Source organism: Peromyscus leucopus, chromosome X (assembly GCF_004664715.2).
Source record: "Peromyscus leucopus breed LL Stock chromosome X, UCI_PerLeu_2.1, whole genome shotgun sequence".
Taxonomy (NCBI): Eukaryota; Metazoa; Chordata; class Mammalia; order Rodentia; family Cricetidae; genus Peromyscus; species Peromyscus leucopus.
The window spans coordinates 96,287,005-96,307,683 of NC_051083.1; the positions used below are offsets into that span (position 1 = coordinate 96,287,005).

At 45.0% G+C, this 20,679-nt stretch overlaps 2 protein-coding genes across 2 annotated transcripts in view; one reads left to right on the forward strand and one right to left on the reverse strand.

The window, feature by feature from the left end:
- Window positions 1-2,379, reverse strand: part of Ammecr1 (AMMECR nuclear protein 1) — a 229,116-nt gene extending 226,737 nt beyond the window's left edge. The window contains exon 1 of the mRNA XM_028876962.2: window positions 1,720-2,379. The gene's annotated coding sequence lies outside the window, so the exon portion shown is untranslated. The remainder of the gene's footprint in view (window positions 1-1,719) is intronic.
- An 11,464-nt stretch (window positions 2,380-13,843) lies between these two features.
- Window positions 13,844-19,571, forward strand: Rtl9 (retrotransposon Gag like 9). Its single transcript, XM_028876957.2, has 2 exons — window positions 13,844-17,929; window positions 18,446-19,571. Exons 1-2 carry the CDS (start codon window positions 13,916-13,918, stop codon window positions 18,554-18,556), a joined length of 4,125 nt encoding a protein of 1,374 aa, XP_028732790.1. The 5' UTR covers window positions 13,844-13,915; the 3' UTR covers window positions 18,557-19,571.
- The last annotated feature ends 1,108 nt before the right edge of the window (window positions 19,572-20,679 follow it).

The window sequence follows — 20,679 nt, forward strand, 5'->3', positions numbered from 1 at the left end:
TTGACCCACAGTGATCTCAGCTCCCCTCCTCTTTGCTGTTCTCCCTTCCATCAAAATCTACTGTCAGAATGGGATTTACCCAGATGAGGTTAGCAGGTGCCCCTCCCAGGAGGTTGGCATTTTAACTGATGCCAAAGTCCTGGGTTAAAGGAATTATGCACTTAAGACTTTCCAAGCTCCTGGGAGTGGATAGGGAGGATTTTGAAGGCCAGGAGGAACATTCTTAATGCTCTTGGAATGCCACAAGGTAGACATAAGATTCAGGCTACCACTAACACTCAAGGCTCTGACACAAAGCCTTCCTGACAGTCAACTTCTGGGATCTGAGTATCATTTACTCAAAAAGAGAAACTTCATGAGATCCTAAAGACTATACCAACAGGCAGCAGCCAAGGGCAAAACAAGTTTTTTCTGAGGCTAGCTTCTTTCTGTACACTGTGAAGTAATTCTTTTTCTATACTATACACACTGTACATGTCCCTTCTGGATTTCTCCAGTCCAGATATCAATATCGTTCTCTCTAAACCCACGTTACACCCAGCACTCATTGTAGAGCCTAAGAAAGAAGCTTTTGACTTTGCCTATCATGGACACTGAAGGAACCAGCCTGACCTAAGGGACATCTTACGATTTTTTTTTCTTTGCTTAAGGACAGTGTTGCATCCATATGGAAATAACTCACTCTTATTTGTGGCTGAGAGGGTTGTTACAGAAGCTCAGATGGACACTAAGACATAGGCAGGTACTTCAAATTGCTTCTCAGCAAAGACAGATTTCACTCTCACCTCCCAACTGATTCTGTACCTTGAGAAGGATTTGGTCTGGCGTTGAGGGAAGGGGGATGTGCAGGGCCTGGTTTTGCCATTTGGGGCTATTTTCTGAGAACTCCTGCCGTCCCCCAGAGAAGGCACAGAGGGGCTGACACTCTTCTCTCTCTCTCTCTCTCTCTCTCTCTCTCTCTCTCTCTCTCTCTCTCTCTCCTCCCCCATTTGGGGCAGCCACTGTAGGTGCTTCAGGGACTGATAAGCTGGCCGGAAACAATGTCCAGTCTCTCAGTAAAGTGGTAAAAGCATCCGAAATGCTCCTTTCCTGGGGAGCTAGCAGCTATTCTGGCCTCTCTTCCCATTAAAATATGAAGGCACTGAAAGGGACCATCTCGCTGCCTAGCAGGAAGCCTCCCCATTGTGGCAGCATTTCTAACTGCGTTGAGAATCAACCACATCGCTCTTCCTTTTTACCATGGAGGAGTTTCTAGATTCTCATTTATACCCTCCCGCTTACAACATCTTTCACAGTTTCAGCAAATTACTGCATAAAAGATGGAGAAACCAGCAGGGGCTGTGCCCACAATAGTAGCTGTGGATGCATTTAAGAAATTCAAATGCCAAGGGTACACTCTTGCCATTAAATCCAACATGAGGGAAAAAAAAATCAGGTGTGAACCGTACTGATGAACAAAGTACCCCAAAGGACAGGTGGGGTTTCTGTTATGCTGGGGTGGGGGGAAAGGCAAGGGAAAGAACAGAGGCATTTTCAGTTTCCAAGCTAAGAAGCAGTTCAGTGGCAGGGGAAGTGTGTGGGGGGGGATGTCATCAGACATTCTTCTAAAGCCTTGGACTTGCCCACACTGAATCAGATAATGATGACCCTCTCCACACTCTTTCCTCCTCTCCCCCTCCCCAGAAGTCAGCGTGAACATCAATGAGCCCCAGTACTTACAGGTGCAGATTTTAGAAGAGGAAAATGGAGCTCACAGGCTCCCGAATGCCTGCCGAGTCAGTTGCATCAGATTGGGAAGTGATGATCGTAGGAAGAAGATGTTTGGGAAAAAGAAAAAAAAAACCCTCATCTTCTCCCCTCCGCATCTTGTCTTCTCAGCCTGCATCCAAACTTAGACCATCCCTTAGGATGCTTTCCATCCTGTCAGGCTGCGTGGTGCGGCCATGTCCCTTACCGTGAGGGTGCTGGCAGGCACATTGCCTCTTGGAGCCTGTGGCTGGGCAAGGTAGTCAGGCCTCTGGGATTAGGTTGGCAGGCGTGACTGTCCTCCAGATGATCAGCCCAGAGAGAGAGAGAGAGAGAGAGAGAGAGAGAGAAGAGAGAGAGAGAGAGAGAGAGAGAGAGAGAGAGAACAAATCCCCAAACAGGTCCAGGATACAGTGCTCCAGGTCCTTAGCATATTCCTGGCGTATTCCGAAAGTGGCATCCACAGCAGAGAAAGTGTCCCAAAATAGCTCAGGCTTCCAATGCCTCGCTGAAACCTGAGAAAGAATTGCTTAATTCAAAGATCTGGGTCGCTGTGGGTGTGTGATCAAAGTAAGGATTTGTTGTTAGCAGGAACTCCAACCTTGAGCTTAGGAGTGACACAAGGTCACCCGGGTTATGGCCTGCCTTCTTGTTTCCAACTTGTCAAGTTGAAGTCGATGTCACACAGTTCCCTTGTGCTGAGGCAGGGGGCTACAAAGAGGTCCTGGACATGCTGCTTTCATGCCCCAGTCTCTGATGCGCTAACAATATGAAAGAACTCTGCTCTGCTTTCTGCATTTCAAACAAGGGAACTGATACTGTGCAAAGGTTTCTTGAACATATTTGCTTCATGACTGATGAAATTCCCTTTCCAGTAGATTTTTCATTTCTTTTGGCCTTTGGCATAAGTAAATGTCAGCTTCTTAAAAATCAACAGAGAAGAGCAAACAGTAGGGTCTCTGTGATTTTTCTTGGGATTTGAGAAATCTCCCCTCCCTGGCTTCTGACTGGATGGTGTCTGCACATTGCTGCTTATGGAACAGGGAAGGATGAGGTCCACCCAGACATGCTGTCTCATTTTTATATTTGCTGAGATCTTGGGAAACTCTCCTTTCATCAGGTATGTTGCAAACTTTAGGACTGTCTGCAGAGTGTGAGGGTCAGTATGTTAAAAGGTCAGTGTGTGTCATTGTTGGACTGGCCATGGGTTTAATGAGGAAAAGCACAGAATTGGATTTTGAGTTTCAGTTCTGCCTGGGTGTTTGTGTGTGTGTGTGTGTGTGTGTGTGTGTGTGTGTGTGTGTGTGTGTGTGTGTGTGTGAGAGAGAGAGAGAGAGAGAGAGAGAGAGAGAGAGAGAGAGAGAGAGATCGAGCTTGAGTAAATTATGGCTCTTCTCTGGGCCTCAGTTTCCTCTTCTGTTAAAAAGAAGACACTGACTTATATCCCAATTTTATCAACTGGTATATAGCAAAGATTAATGTAAAGAGATGACAGAATGCTACCAGGGTAGACTTGGCCACTCTCAATAAATGGTGATAGTCTTCAGCTCTTCAGGAGAGTCTGCCTGGTAGCTGCTACCTACATCAATCTGTGTGTTGTGACATCAGGACATACTAGAGTACTAGCCACGGTGGGCTTTGAAATGTCTAGTGCTCCAAATTGTTTCTGCTTCTAAGTCACAAGGTTTGGGGAAGGTTGCTTACTTACTATTATGGAGCTAGCTGGGTTTTCCAATCTACTGAGTAGGTATACAAACTAGTCATAATCAATTTTTTGTAGTTCCAAATTTGGGGACTTTTGTAAAGCAATTTGGTGTATAAAATATATACTAAGCAACACCCGCTAATGGAATCTGGGAGAGTACCTTGTGAAAACACACCAATATTTCAAAATGGGATAAATAGCTTAGTATCAATCCAGGTCCAATTTTGCTACCAAATGAGCTTGCTACAAAAATGTTAGCTTTCAGAAACTTTGAAATGTCAGAGAGGCACATAAGGAAATTCTAGGCCAGAGTAGAAATTAGTAGAAAGCTAGGCCTGGTGGAACTCTGGAGGGCAAGGCAGGAGGATCTCAAGTTCTAGACTGGTTCTGGGCAACTTAGCCAGACTCTTACTTGAGGCTGAGGATTTCTATGTACTGAAGGTGGGGTGAGGGAGGGAGGGAGAGAAGGAGAGAGAAAGACACACACACACACACACACACACAGAGACAGAGACAGAGATACAGACAGAGACAGAGAGACACAGAGAGAGACAGAGACAGGAGAGACAGAGAGAGACAGACACACACAACACACACACACACACACAGAGAGAGAGAGAGAGAGAGAGAGAGAGAGAGAGAGAACTGGATAGGTATTTAATGCTTCTCATGTTCCAGCTAGTCAGCTAGTGTTCTAAGTACACGTTTAATCATTTAGTTGGCCCAATATGTCTTTGAGTTGGATGATATTATTAACACCCCCATTTTACAGATGAAAAAAGTCTGACAAGTTGGGTAACTTGCCCAGAGTCCCAAACATAAAAAGCAGAGTGGAGATTCCAACCCAGAGTGGAGATTCCAACCCAGGCAGGATTAAGAACCTGTGCTTGTTACCACTTTATCCACCTAATCCAAGGGACTCAAATGGGGCTTCAGAAGCCTAAAAGGGGGGCAGTGGGGTGGCTCAGTGGGTAAAGATGTCTGCTGTGAAGACTGACAACCCATGTCCCATCCACAGGACCCCTGTGCTGGAAGGACAGAATAAACTCTCCCAAGTTACGTAACTGAAAAAAATGCCCTCAGGGGCCAAGTAGGTCACTGTGAGAAAGTAAAGGTGGCTGGGAGGATACAGTGAGCTCATGCCCCATCCACAGGGAGCAGCCTGCTCAGTCCCGGCTGACCCTTGTCATGATGGAATGAGGATCTAAATCATTCTGTTTTTCCCAGAGAAGCCTGAAATCCAGGGTTTTATGGGAAATCTCCTGACTTTTAAGTGTTGGCAACTAATTAAAAAATGTTTAAAAAAAAAAAAACCTTGTATGGGTCAAATAAAATCTGTCTGCAGTCTGGATCTAGCCCGTGGCTGCCAGTCTGCAAGCTCTGCAATGAGGAAATAGATGTGAAAGTGCTTTGGAAACTGAAAAATGCGTCTAGAAACAGATCTTTTTAGGGTTAAGTTTTTCCCCTCAACTGTGGTCTATTTTTTTTTCTAGTTTTTTTTTTTTTTTAACTGCTGTTTCTGGCCTAGTGGAGATGAAAAGTTGGAATTAAAAAGAGACTTCAGTTAACTTGAATGCTTCATTCCTTTGGCAGGCTGGATAAATGAGCAGCCTAGGTGTGCTGGACCGGCTAAGCCTCAGAATTCCTGCCACACCCACAGGCCCCTTCTGAGGAGTTTCTATCCACAGACCCTAGCTGAGGGAAGTAGCAGTTTCTTATGAATAGGTGGCTATGTTTGGTACCACGTGATTCTGCTCCTCCCCCTCCCCCCAGGCAAGAGCTGATTGAGCAGGGAATGGGCACCTGATCCATGAGCAGTCATTCTATAGGCTGGCAAGCCACCTATGATGGAACCAGGGATGACAACTTTGCCCACCAAGTACAGTGGTAACTAAAATTGGGCCAATGAGACTCTCTCTCTCTCGGGGAGTTTGAATACCACACCTCGAAAGAGTGAGCAGTTTGGCAACAGAGGCAGAAGCTGAGCCGAGAGAGAAGGCAGGCGGCAGAGTCTCTGAAGAAAAAGAAGGAAGGAGGTCACTGAGCTTCAGTTCATGTGCCAGGCACTCTATACATGTTGTTTTCTTTAAAGCTCTTAAAGAGGTATGAGATAGGTCTGGGATGATTCTGAATAGTTAAGAAGTGGCTAGAAGTACTTGGGTTCCAGCTCAGGCTTGTATGATCAGAGAACATGCCCTATCTGGGCATAGTGGCTCACACTTGTAATCCCATCATGCAGGATACGGAGGCAGGAGGATCATCATGAGTTTGAGGCCAGCCTGGGCTACATAACAAGACTTAGTGTTAAAAAACAAAACAAAACAAAACAATATGCACTCCCACTCCCAATCAGAGATATGGTTCTTAAGCTCAAGGGATTTGGGGATCATCTGTTAAGCTGCATATTTCGTGGCCTCACCTCTTATTTCCTGTGTCTGATTCTTTAAAACGGAGCCCCCTGCCAACTGAGTGTGCATTTTTTCTAGTCTTCCTATGGGGAAACTGATGCAAGGCTCCCCACCATACCTTTATTTTGAGAAATGCAGTTTTAGAGGATATAGCAAGCAGTGTATACTGTGTTGTGGTTGCCTTCAGAAACAAGGTCAGCGTCAAAGTGCAATTTAAAAGCATTTAGAAAGGAGGTGGATTCTTCAAATAGGAGGCTACCAGTCTCCCCCCTTTGCTCATCAAGGGACTGTACCATGCTATGGGTCACTAGAAAGCTGAGGACAGGAATGGAATGGTTGCTCGGCAGCTGTGTAGAGTAAGGTATCTGTTATTCAGGGTGCAGCGCTCACAATGAACATATGGTCTGTAAGGATTTTACATGAGAAGCACAAACTGCTGGAACCTAGTGAACTGGCAGCAAAGACCAGGAGAGAAAATGACCAAATGCAGACAGACATATTGTAAACCACGGGACTTCAAATGTAAACCTTTCTGCTATGCTTCTCAGCTCTAGAAAAGTTATGTAAGAATCCCATCAGTGCCTTTATTTACAGCATATGTAAAAATGTGGAACCGGAGAGGACCCCAGCAAGAGAATCCCTTCTAGAACTAGCCTCCAGCTCTGGAAACTGGTATTTTGCCTGTTTTTTCTTCTGCTTTTAGAAAGTCAGCCCCGAGAAGACAAGTAATAGTTTGAAGGTTGCTTGGAGATCATCAGGTCAGAAACTAATTTGTGGTAGAAATGCTTAATGGCATCAGGCACTTACTCTTACAAGGGAGCTGTATGGTCCAAGGGGTAGCACAGGTCAAATGTCTTGGCCAAGTCCCGCCTCAGCAGGGCTTTCCTTCCTACTTGGCAACTTTTCTTTTTGTGACTTGTTCCTGTGTACACTTTATCTATGCTTATGTCCTTACTTAGGCTAAGGTCAAACTCTTCTCCTTTCTCCTGGCCAGAAAGACTTCCTGTCTTACAGGTATCGGATCTTATATATGTTGATGTTTTAACTCTGAGTGACTCCCTAAAGCAGGTCCTTGGACAAGTTCCCATCCTCCAGGAATACTGCAGCAGTGTGTCCTGCCCCCCACCCCCCCTGCAGGGAGAAAGCCTGAGGACTATGTAGTAAATGATTTGTAAAAAGGAGACAAATGTATTGTGTTAAGGACTGTCTTTTATTCTGAGATTATTTCCTTTTCTTGTGGTGTTTTAAAGAAAGTCCCTTCTCTTTAGGAAATGATAATTTGGGATTGTTTTGTTTCTTAATGCCTTTCCTTGGAAAAAGAAAAATCTAGTAACCCAATGTTAGTCTCCCACTTTTGGGGCTTTGCAATTGCCATAAATCGTCTGGAAGCCTGGTCTCATTTGTACAGTCCTGTGAGTACCTCTAGGTACCTCCTGATGCCACTTACATCGTAAGTGCTTATAAATTACCTGCTTCATAATCTGCAGCAGAATCTCTCCAAGGATTGACATGAAGCTTCCAGCTCTGGAGTTTACAGTACACTGTTATGTAGTTTCCGTATTTAAGAAAATTGGGACACTGCCCATTTGCAGTCCTCTTGTATCCTCCCCCCCCCCCCCGTTCCATCTGATTCCACAGACCCTTCAGGACGGCACCTAGTATAAGGCAGCTCCGTTTGCTCTTCTTCTAACGTTCTTTTCCCTATAGAGTTGGACATGCATATACATGTTGTTTGGGGGAATTTGCAGCACATCCAATGAAAGCGTAATTCCCAACTAACAGTCAAATCCTTTTCTTTGGAGCTACCCAGAACACACCTACCCTCTCTTCCATATGACAGCCCTTCAGAGACTCGAAGACAGTGTGTGACTCTCTCGTGAGCTAAGAGCACTGGCTGAGTCAGACGGACCCGAGTGACAAGCTCAGCTTCATTCCCTCTCAGCTGTAAGAGCCAAGGTAAGTTACTGCATTTTCATTTCTCTCTACTTCAGTTCTTTAGCTGATTTATAAAATGGGGACAATGCCTCCACTTTATTGGTATTTTGTGCAATAAAATAATATGGTGTATGTAAAATTCTTAGCAGTTTCTGGTATAGCAAGAACTTAGCAAATGTTAGCCATTCCCCACTTCATTTACAAAGAACTGGGTGGGCATTTCAAGTGTCAAAGCTGATGGAGTGCAAAATAGTGTGTGTGTGTGTGTGTGTGTGTGTGTGTGTGTGTGTGTGTGTGTGTGTGTGTGTGTTTCTCTCCTGAAGGATGGGGGAAGGTAGGGGACACTGAACTAGAGACTGATCTTTAAGCTTCTCTGTTTTCAGGTAACTGGGTGTGTGTTTCCTAGGGCTGGGGGAGATATTGTTGGGAATCTAGAGGCAGGCTTATTTTTCAACATCTAGAAAGCTATTTGTTGACATATTGAACAGTCTTGTGTTTATTCTTATTTTCCCCAAGCAGTTAGCCTTGCAATCCTCCAAACTCAATTACCTCTTGCAAGGCGGCAGGAGCTTGACACCTCCTAGCTGTATTGATCAGCACAGACTGGGTGGCTATGTGAGGGATCTGAGAGATGCTAAGCAGCAATTTGTGGATTTTTCCTGCCTTAGGAGGCCTTCCTTTTCTGTGTTCCTAGAGACTCTTTACTTTAATAAAACAGAACTCTATGCCCAAATGGGCTGAGCATGCAAGAGCCCTCTCTCAGTAGCCTTCTTAGAAGCAAGCTGATGAAAATTGTTACAGTGGATCAGAACATGAAACCCTGGAGTGGCCAGGATGGTTTTCTAGCTGCAGCTTTTTGCACACACTGGGTTTTTGCAAGCAATTGCATGATATAAACTCTGAATGCCATTGCAAGTAGAAAAAGTTTGGAAGGAGACACACCCAACTATGAGCAGACTGAGCAGTGGGACTTGTGGGGAAGCAGGGTGGAGTAGTCTCAGGACTTTATCTGGCCTGAGATTTCAAGTTTTTAATCCTAGGAATAAATTCCTAGATTACTTGCATATTAAACGTGAATAAAAGTTAGGAGGAATCATCTTAAATACAAACCAAGAAAAACGGAATAATAACAAGCCACTCAAGACAGGATTTTAGAGGTCACTTCAGAATGAAAGGCCAAGTGGTGCAACTTAAGATTTGGGGGGAGAAAGGTTGCTTGTGGGGGAATTTGGGGCATCCCTAGAGAGTATATGCAGAGGACTGGAAAAGGCTAAACATAGAACCATAGGGGATCAGACATGTTTAAAGAGGGAAACTAACTTTTAAATTCTCTTTGCAAATAAATATAATGGGATGAATTTGGGCAAATGAGAAAATGCAGATAAAGAAAATGAAAATCAAAATATTATATAATTCTGCCATTCAAGTATAGTTACTGTTAATATTTGGATATACTGTTCTGGACTTCAAATTTCTGGGGAAATGTAATTATAGTATAATTTCACCAACTTTTATTAAAATATGCACATTTCAAACAATTGTGGCTTTCTTCTTTTGAGACAAGCCTCACTTTTACAGGTGGCCTCCAATCTTCAATCCTCCTGACTCAGACTTCTGAGTTCTGGGATTACACATGTGTACAACCCCACACAGAGTAGAAACACACACATTTATTTTATTTGAAAGGATCTTGTAATTAAGCACACATTAGATTTTAAATCTTAATAGATACATTAGGAGCTGTTAAATTGTACCAGGACTCATTTAATCACTAAGCAATTGTCTTCTAACATCAGGCATTCAGGGTATTTCCAACTTTTTGTTCTCACAGATAACTGAGCTCAGTAGCGGGGTGACATTGGGAAAGTTAGTTAACATCTCTGTGCTTTTGGGTTCTCATCTGGATGATGAAGGTGATAATAGCACCTACCTCATAGGGATGCTTTATTAGATGAGGTCACATAAGTAAGTAGTATATAAGCATTTAGTACCGGACACAGCTTTAATCATTAGCTATAATAATAATAATAACAGTGGTTGTTATGAATCCATTATTAAAATAATGGGTTTCCTTTAAATTTTATTATTATTATTATTATTATTATTATTATTATTATTATTATTATTATGTGTGTGTGTTGTGAGTGCAGGCATGTATGTTTCCATGGAGCGCATATAGAGGTCTGAAGATAACTTTTGAAGTTGATTCTCTCCCTCCACCTCAGGTTCTGGGCATTAGGCTCAGGCCATCAGCCTTGTATCATAAGTGCTTTTTCTTAACCTGCTGAGCCTTCTTTCTGACCTTATAATGGATTTTCTATGACTGTTTTTTCATTCAGGGGAGACTGATTGGAAAGTTTCACTTTGAGTAGTGAACTCGAGTCAGGCAGAGCTGTGTTTTTTTTTTTTTTTTTGTCATGCCACCTACTGTGTTAGTTACTTGTCTTGTCACCGACAAAATTCCTCATAGAAGCAACTTAAGAGGACTCACAGTTTTAGGGGTCCGAATGTCCGCATGTGGAAGGCATGGTGGCTGGGCCCACAGCACGCAGAGGTGGCAGCATTTCACCTCTGAACGCGTCAGGAAGCCGAGAGCAAAGCTGGAAAGAGGGCAGAGCTTACCCCCAAAGCCCACCACCAGTGTCCTAGATGTTCCAGAATCTTCCAAAGCAGTTCCACCAGCCCGTGACCAGGTGTTCAAATGCACGGACGTGTCAGGGACCACTTCACATTTAAAACCATAACGCCAGTTGAAGCTCAACTTTCTGTCAGCAAACTGGGAACTACAAGGGTCTAGCTAGCTCAGAGGGCAGTTGTACGGAGCCAATGGGATAACACTCACGAAGCCCTTAGCACAATTGTTGACATAGGAGAAGGGTATTCAAGGCCAGGTATTACTGTGACCGCCACCACCATTGCCACCGCTACTACTACAATTTAACCACTTGTGGTAAGAAACTTTCCTTCTTTGGTGGGTGGGCATCTGGCAATGAGTGTTTCTCATCATTTTGAGTGTTTCTAATTATGGATTTTAAACAGAAAATGATTTCTGAAGCAAATTGATCAAGGGTTCAAACTGAGCTTTTCCCCTTAGGACTAGTTCTGCGACGTTGGTCGTAGAAATATTTTCAAGCCTGTTTCTCTATTTGTAAAATGAGAATGGCAGCAGTACCTACCTTCCACGTGTTGCTGGGAAGCCCAGATAATGTAATATGTATCTAGTACGTAGCCCAAAGGCTCATTATGCTTATTATGAGTTGCTGTTGGTTGATAATTTTAAAGGACTCTGACTCATAAATCCGAGTTCCCTGAACTTCACCTGAAGGCTTTGGCTGTCTTGAATGTAATGGTCAATTCTGTCTTCAGACTAAATGGATGCTAAAGTAGCACTAATCTAAAAGTCTGGAGTGGGCCTGGGGGTGTATCCCAATAGTGAGTGCTTGGGTAGCATGTATACGGCCCAGGGTTGTATCCTCAGTATTGAAATAATAAAAGAGAGGGGGCACTCTGGTTACTTTTCTGTATCTCTTCTCTGACCTTGTGCCCTCCGTCTAGAAAGCAGGCTTCATACTTGTTTATATGAGACGGGTCCTCACCAGTATACTCAAGTCTGACATTCTTGCCAGCTGTTTGAAACCTATGGAGCTTCCTGTTGAGTCCTAGATTTGCACAATGGACAGTGGCTACCGGATTTCTCTTTGTCTCTGTCCTCAGGGCATATTGGCTTTTAAAAATTCTCATGACCATGGGTCACTGTTAAAGTCTTCACTTCCCAGCCCCCACCACCCAGTCTCTTCCCACCCTCCTTTTCCTATCCTTGAACCTCCTTGAGTTTCACTGATGCTACTTCTCTGGATCCTCGGCCCTAGTCCTTACCTCTAACACTGAGCCAGTTGCATTGTCTAGGACCCAGAGTAGCTGTGCCTGCCCAATTGCAGAGAGCGTGCACGTTTCATTTCCTGAGCAAGGACACTTACTGGTTCATTTCTTGAATTGTGTCACTCTCTTCTTTTTGGGGGTAGCCAGAGATGGCCATAGTGATGTGAGGTAGAGGCTGTTGGGATTCCTGGAGGCAAGGGGCAAACGGGTAGGGTTGCAGAGGCCAAGAGCTAAAGCAGAGCTTCTGGAGGGTTGACAAGCGAAGGGCGGCCAGAGGCAAATGTCAGAGCCTATATAGAGGCAGGAATCTGGGACCAGAGAGCCAGAGCATGCACTAGCAAGTCAAGAGCAGTGGGGCGGGTGGGCGGGCCAGCAGGCTGGCTGGCGGGCAAGAGGGGGGTGTGGCAGGGGATAGCTAAAGGAGATTGCCGAGAACAGCTGCGGGTATTGGGCCTTGCTGTAATGAACTGGCACGGGGTATAAGTCAATTGGTCAGACTAAAAGAGCTGCAGTGCAAAGGACACTATCACTCTTCTCTGTCACTGGTAAGGTAAGATCTTTCTGAGTTGTGCCTAAGTGGAAAATTGTGGTATGTACGGGGATTATTTGGTGATGGAAGGTGAAGTTGAAGGATCTTTTGGCTCATCTTTCCCATGGCATGAATTAAGACTAAGGTAGATGGTGTCAGCAGGACTCTACTATTTCTTTGATAACCTTACCTTGAGGTTATCTAGTCAATGAAGTTGAGGATGGGAAGAAGTGAATCATTGCAGCCTCTTAGTGAGGAGTAGGGGGGCTATGGAACTGAATGGGTCTGAGACTCTCACAAACCACACAAAAATGATCCAGTTTCCGTGTGTCTTCATTCTCCCAGCTGTGAGAAGGAGGCCTGCCCCAAATCTCCGAGGGTTACTGTGTGGATCAAATGATGTAAAGCAGGGAAAGTGCCTCACAGAACTACCAGCCAGTGCATGCTCAAGTACTGCTTGCTCTTGGTATTTCTTCTGTCTGTGTTCCAATTGTGACGGAGGCACAAAGCCATGAGAGTGATGATTTCTTTGAAATTGCCCCAAACTATCCAGTCTTCTTTTTAGGGCACGATCAGTCTATGGGGATATGTTAATCTTATGTGATTGTCTGCATGGATCTACAACTTATGTGTCAAAGCACCCTGTCTGTGGATGCTTCTGGAAGCAGGTCAGAGAGGTGAGGCTATGGGAGTGACCAGCCCCCTCTCAGGCCAACAGGGAAACCTGAATTTTCTGCACTTAGACTATAGGACTAAACTGCATTGATTTCTAGTCTAGGATGTCAGACAGACAACTACTTGCATCCTCAGTGATACCAAAGACAATGCAACCTCAAAAAAAGGGTGAAGAGGCAAAAAGACACAGTGTTACCACCACAGTGGCCCTGTTTTAGCTGCAACTTTTGCTAATCTTAGAAAGCTGGTACAATGAGAACAATAATACTATTTAAGACCCAAGGCTCTCAAAGTCTTGCACATCACAGGCAGTTTAAAGTTTTGTACAGTTAAAGTTCAGTGCCATTCATGCACCTACTAAGTAACCAATACTGTAGTGGTGGCTGTTATTAATAGTGATAAATGATAATAAAATTAAGCAAAGTTTTACTTTGTGGAATGCTATTCTTAGTCATTGATCAAATGAATGTGCTACTTTTCCTGAGAAAGACATTCAAAGATATCAGGGTAGTAAAATCTGGGTTAAACCATTGGTGAGATTCAATGAGCATTAGGAACTAATAATTATCCTGGAGTAAATGGCTCTCTGTTCCTTGCCTACCAGTACCTGGGTTGACTTTTGACTTCTGGAGTGGAAAAACATAGCCAAAGAACCTGAACTTCTTGTAGTTGGCCAGAAGGTGGTGCTGCTGACTCATTTGAGACAGGGCTTCCGTGACTCTGGAGCCTGCTATTGGCATTTATAAACATGGAGGCTGTGCTGTGTAACTGGGTGGGTTGGTTCAAAAAGGACAGAGTTTGAAGGGAAAGTTGCTCCAGCTGGGGACATTTGCTATATGGTTTTCTTCAAACTGATAGAATAACTTTCAAACACGACAACTCATAAAAGCAAGTCTCTATGAATTATTGGAATATATTCCTGAAACTGGCTTTTGACCTTTAAACTTCTTTCTCGTTTATAGATTTCCCTGATTTGTGGACTTCACCAGGGCTCTGATGTCAACACATTAGAGTCTCTGTCCACCCTGTCCTGTAGCCATGGCAGACATGTCAATACCGTTACATTCATTACGATTCAACAACATGATGAGGGAGGAAAATGGCGACCCCCAAAACAGGGGAGCAGCTTTCTCTAGACCAATGGCAGAGACCAGAGCAGAGGTTCAGCTCCTGCATTCTCAATTGCAGTTGCCTGTCGTCTCAACTTCAGCCTCGGATCCTGGAGGGACATCTACACAGCTGATGACCTCCGCAGCCTTTGACAGTCTGTCCACTACACCTGTCATGGGAGCACCACAGGCTGGGACACTGTCCCCACAGCTGATGTCAGCCTCAGACTCCGGGACACTGTCTCCACTGCTAATGACAGCCTCAGATTCGGGAACACTGTCCCCACTTCTAATGCCAGTCTCAGACTCTGGGGCACTGTCCCCACTGTTAATGCCGGCCTCCGATTCTGGGACACTGTCCCCATTGTTGTCTACTTCAGACTATGGGTTAATGTCTCCAGGGATGATGTCAATTCCTGACTTTGGGACCATGTCTGCGGCACTGATGGCAGCACCAGATTCTGCAGAGATCTCACCCCTGGCAATGCCAGTTCCGTCGTCTGGAATGATATCTGCGCCTGTAATGAGTACTTCATCCTCTGAGGCATCATTAATGCTAGGATCAGATCCTGGTGAGATATCCCCACTCCTGATTCCAGACATGAACCCTGGAGTGGTGTCCACACCACCAATGACAGCTCCAGGCTCTGAAGCAATGTCCCCATTGCAAATTACAGATGAGGACACCGAGGCAATGTCCAAAGTGCTAATGACTGCTCTAGCTTCTGGAGAGATATCATCACTGCTCATGTCAGGCACAGACTCTGAAGTGATATCCTCTCTGATAATGTCAGCCCTAGCTTCTGGAGAGACATCAACTCAGCCAACAGACCCTCAAGACTCCGAAGGAATTCCCACTGTGCTCATGTCAGGCTCAGACTCTGGAGTCATGTCTTCACTGCCTATGCCAGTTTCTGGCCCTGGAACAATGTCCACACCTCTGCTGTCAATCCCAGATACTGGCGAAATAACCACATTACCAAAGCCGGCCCCAGATGCGGAGGCAATGTCCCCACTGCTAATGCCTGCCCTCACCTCCACAGTGATGCCCACTCAGCTGATGTCAGCATCTGCTTCTGGAGTGATGTCCCCAGATATAACACAAAATATCGACTCTGAGATCATGGCTGCTCCATCAATAGGAGTCCCAGCCACTGAATTGATGTCTACATTTCCCGTGAGAGCTTCTGATACAGGGGCAATGCCCATGCAGCTAATGAGAGTCCCTGCCTCAGGAAATATGTCCACCTCACAAAAGACAGTTCCAGGCTCTGGATTAATGCCCACTTCACTGATGGCTGCCACAAGCCCTGGAGCAATGTTCACAGAACAAATGTCAACCACAGCCTCTGGTATGATGTCTACACATTTTACAATGGCCAAAACACCTGGAGCAATGCCCACAGGCTTTATGAAGGCCACAGCAAATGGAGCAGTTTCTGCCCAGCGAATAAGAGGCTCAGCTTCTGGTGTGATGTCCACCCAGCCAGTTATAGCTACAGCCTCTGAAATAATGTCTGTGTCACAATCAACAGTTCCAACCTGTGGGTCAATGTCCACACAGAAAATTCGAGCTCCTGTCACTGGACCAATGTCCACATCTCAAATAAGAACCACAGCCTCAGGACTGACATCTATACCACAAATGAGAGCCACAGCCTCTGGAGCAATGTCTACCCCACTAATGACAGCCAAAACCTCTGGATCAACATCCACGCTGTTAATGAGAGACACAGCCTCAGGAGTGATATCCACGCCACAGATGAGAGCTCCAGGCTCTGGAGCATTGTCCAAGCCACTAATGACATCCAAAGCTTCTGGAATGTTCATGCAGCAAATGACAACTGCAGCTTCTGGAGCAATGCCCACATCACTAATGAAAGACACAGCTTCTGGAGTTCTGTCCATGCCACAGATGACAGATCTAGCCTCAGGAGGCATGTCCACACCACTAACAAGAGCCACAGCTTCTGGAGCAATGTCTATATCACAGATAACAACCACCACCTCTGGAGGCATGTCCATGCCTCTAACAAGAGTCCCAGGTCTTGGAGCAACATCCATATCACTAACGAGAGCCACAGCCTCTGAGAAGATGCCTAGTCAGCCAATAAACATTCAAGACTCTGGAGAGGTGTCCACACCACTCATGAGACCCATTGCTTTGGGAGGGATGCAGATGAGATCCCAGGACTCTGGAACAATGTCTACACCCCTCATGAGAGCCTCAGACTCATCAGAGATGTCTACACTGCTCCCAAAAGCCTCATCCTGTGGAGAGAGCCCTCTGCTACTAATGAGACCTCCAGCTTCTGGAGAGTTAGCTCCTTCTCCAAGAGCCCCACTTTATGGGACAATATCTGCTCCACACATGACAGCTACAGCCTCAAGTATGATGTCCATGACACCTATGACGGTTTCAGTCCCTGTATCAGAGTCCACCCCACTCCCAAGACCCACAGATTCTGGAGTGATGTCTGTGCCACTGATGAGAACCCCAGCTTCTAGAGCAAAGTCCATACCTCAAATGATGGCCACAACTTGTGGAGACATGTGCCCACTTCCAGTTCGCGCTCCAGCCACTGCAGGGATATCTCCACTGCCAGTCAGAGCACCAGCCTCTTCGACCGTATCTACAACACTTAGGAGACCCTCTGGTGGAGCTGTGGCCACAGAGTTAGAGAGAGCTCCAGGCCCTGGAATTATGTCCACTACACAATTGGCAGCTATGACATCTGGAGAGATGTCCAAGCCACTAATGAGGGCTTCAGCCTCTGGACCCATGCCCATGCCTTTGATGTCACCCATGACTTCTGGAGAGATGTCTATGCCACAAATGAAAACCATGCCTTCTGGGACAATGTCAACTCTACAAACCAAAGCTGTGAGCTCTAGAGCTACATCCCTGCCACAGCCAACAAATATAGCTCCTGGGGGAATGGCTAACCCCCCACTGAGAACCCCAGCCTCTGGAGCAGTATCTACACCTCTTATGAGAGCCTCAGCTTCAGGAATGATGTCCATGCCACCACTGAGGGCCACAGCCTCAGGAGGGATAACAATGCCACAAATGACAGCTCTGACCTCTGGAGAGATGTCTACACCACTAATGAAGACCCCAGCACCTGGAACAATGTCCACACCACAAACAGGCTTTGGAATGACACCCACTCTGAATATCAAAGCCACAGACCCGGGAGAGGCATCAACCTCTCACTTCAGAGTCACAGCCCCTGGATCAAAGAGCACACCACACGTGACCGGCACAAATCCGGAAATGAAGAAGCCACCACCAAAAGAAGTGCCATCCTTTGGTATGCTGACCCCGGCACTCTGTTACCTCTTAGAAGAACAAGAAGCAGCCCGGGGCTCATCCTCTGTGGAGGAAGATGCAGAGGAGATTGATGAGGAGAAGCAAATGAAGGGCTTTCTGAATGATTCTGAGAAAATGGCATTTCTGGTGTCTCTTCATCTGGGGGCAGCAGAGAGGTGGTCCATCTTGCAGATGGAGGTAGGAAACCCCCTCTCCAGTGAAGACAAATCTTTCTTGAGAAGATCACAGGGCTTATATGACTCCCTGTCTGAGATAGACATCCTAAGTGCTGTTCTTTGCCATCCCAAGCAGGGCCAGAAGTCAGTCAGGCAGTATGCCACTGACTTCCTACTGCTGGCCCGACATTTGTCCTGGTCTGATGCCATTCTACGGACAAGGTTTCTGGAAGGACTCTCGGAAGCTGTTACCACCAAAATGGGTCGTATCTTCCTGAAGGTGGCTGGCAGCCTAAAGGAGCTGATAGATAGGTCTCTGTACACTGAGTGCCAGCTGGCTGAAGAGAAGGATTCCTCCTCAGGCAACTCAAGCCACGTTGTGCCAACAGCTTGTAAGCGGAACAATGAAGAGGCCATGGAGAACGAACTGGGCTCTCAGCAGCAGACTGAGGAGGTAATCAGGGGGACATATGCTCATGTTTTCTGATTGAAAAAATGAGGAAGTAGTGATGACAGATTAACACCCATAGTCTTTCATGTTGAATTAAGGGGGAGCCAAGAGGGAGGCATTGAGTATCTAGACTGTAAGAGCCCAATGTAGAATTTTATCAGTGATATGGGTATAAAGTTATTTTGGTTATATTAGACATCTTCAGAAACAATGTCTGATTCAGGTTACTGAAGGATTCAGATTGTAAGGAAACTCATTAGGCTCAATCCCAACTCTCTGTTTATTGCAAGTTCTAAGGGAGAGACTTCTTTTATGGACTGAGTTCTACTTATAGCCACATGTGTTGTGGACTCAAGTCACCAGATGATTTCATTAGCTTAGCACTTGGCTACACCTTTTATACATCTGATAAATTAGCCTGTTCTTTGACTTGCTGGCTTACTGAACTTAATCAGATAGAATGCCTTTGGTCATAGGAAGTGTGGTACTTATTTATGCTTTTTTATCCCTTTCTCACAGCACCAACATGTTCCCAAACGCTGTTACTACTTGAAAGAACATGGAGACCCCCAAGAGAGTCTTCATGACCACCTTCGACAGAGCGCACAGAAGGCTTCCACCAACAAGTAGTACTCAAATCTTACATGATTTCTGACTTGGCTGCTAACTTGAGGACTGGTCCCTGGACCCATTCCATTGAACTATATCATAAACCTTGTTGCCTTCACCTTTCAGCCTTCCCCTCCAAGCGCATCCCACTTTATCTCCTTTTGATTGCCTTGACCTTCTCTTTCACCTACATGCCTGTGACCTGCCCTGACAATCAGTGTGGACTCTAAGAGTGTATGGTGTATGAGGTTCTGAACTCTCAGCATCAGCATCAGCATCAGCATCATCAAGGCCAGTTCTAATTCTTGGTCCAGGGAGAAGTCTAGGCAGGAGAAATCATGTCCTACCTCAAAACACCTTAGAGTGTCTTGCCATGTGTCATCAGGCAAACTTGAGGAAACCCTTGTCCCATTCCATCTGGCAGGGGAGCCTATAAAGAGAGAGATACCCACTCCTATACCACCCTTTCAAACCAGTAGACTCACCCTTATATGCCCCAACTCATAGTATCTAGATGGGTCTCAAGGGCCCTTGCCCTGTTTATAGTCTCGATCCTGAACCATTTGTTTTGACCCATAATATTAATAGTAGTGATAGTAATGGCTAACAATTGTTGGTAATGTGCCACGTGACAGGTACTGGGCTAAACCCTTGACAAGTACCATCTCACCACAGTGTTATAGTACCTAACTTGTTCTTGTGTTGTTAGCTTCTGATCTCTTGCTTACGGCCCTTGTCCTTCAGTGTGGAATCTCTAGCTATGACCTCTGGGTGATCCCCTCAGTTGTTAATTGCCCTTGCTCCCCTTGGCTGTTGTGCTTCATGGCCAGCACTCTTCTTAAGGGTCTTGGTGTCTAAACAGGTGTAGGTACTTAGAATATAATATGAACAGTGTTTGCCTTCAGGTGGTGGGTTATAGGTGTTGTTTTTTTTTTTTTTTAATTTCTTCTTTTTACTGTTCTCTGTAATTTCCAGATTCACTACAGCAAGCATGAATTACATTTGTAATCATAAAAATAAAGGCCATTTGTGAAAAATGAAATAATTATGGACATTAGTATTTGATTTATTGAGTTCTTTCACTTTTTTAACCTTTATTTATTTTATATGCAGGGGCAAGAAGATACTTTCTGGGAGTCGAGTCTCTTCTTCTGCCATGAGTCTCGGTATCAGACTCAGGCTTGGGGACACATATTAGAAAGCTATCTTTCCAACCTTTGAGTTCTTTCATCATAAAGTATTGGCCATTATTTGGGAGACAGTTAAGGCGTTTTTTTCATATTAAAATTTTACCCAAATTAAGGTAGGGGAGAAACAACAAGTAAGAACACATTGAAATAAGGCAGATAAGATGACTTGAAGACAAGAAACAGGAAAATGGGAATTTTTATACAAATAGGACCAATTTATTTGTTCAATTACAGTGGTGTAATATTCAAAGACATTTTAAAACAGAAGGAATGATAAAATTTGAAACATTTTATAAGCCTATGTTGGTGACAGTTTGGAGACAGGAAGGAAGAAGGGGTCAGAGGCAGTTGGGTCCCCTGCTACAATAGTCCAGGAGACTGGTTGGCCAAATCATCTAGTGTGGTGGAAGGAATGCCAAGGACACCAAGGACAGAACCCAAAGTCTCTCTGAGTCTGCTGCCCTATTACCCTAAACGTTGGATCTAATTCCAGGAAGAGGGAAATGATTCTCAGGAAAAGCAAAGACTGGAAGACACTCTAGAAGCCCTACAGTACTGTACGTGAGAATCTGCCTTAATAGTGAGTGCTGTTGCCTCAGGGGAAAAAAGGCATGGAAAGTTGGGAAATACAAATTCCAGGCAGGGAGACAATCAGCCTCAGGGGACCCAGATTTCACCCTCTTTCCTTTGCCTGTTGGCTCACATCGGGCTCAATCTAGACCCAGGTAGAGTGTGTATATTCATGTTCAGCCAGGGTTGCTTTTATCTTCATAAAGCAAGCAAAAATCTACTGAAAAAAAATGTCTGATATAGAAGTTACAACTCATACCTGTAAAATGCGTACAGGAAGGAAAATGTCTTCAAAATGAAACTCATTTTCTTATGGCCACGATAATGGACAGCAATGGCAGCTCTTCAGTTCCCTCCTCTAGCCACTCATCTTCCTTTTGCTTT

Coding starts and splice junctions, on each gene's coding strand:
- Rtl9 (XM_028876957.2), top strand. CDS start 13,916: ATGGCAGACATGTCAATACCGTTACATTCATTACGATTCAACAACATG. Junction 17,930..18,445: donor CTCAGCAGCAGACTGAGGAG/GTAATCAGGGGG, acceptor CCTTTCTCACAG/CACCAACATGTTCCCAAACG.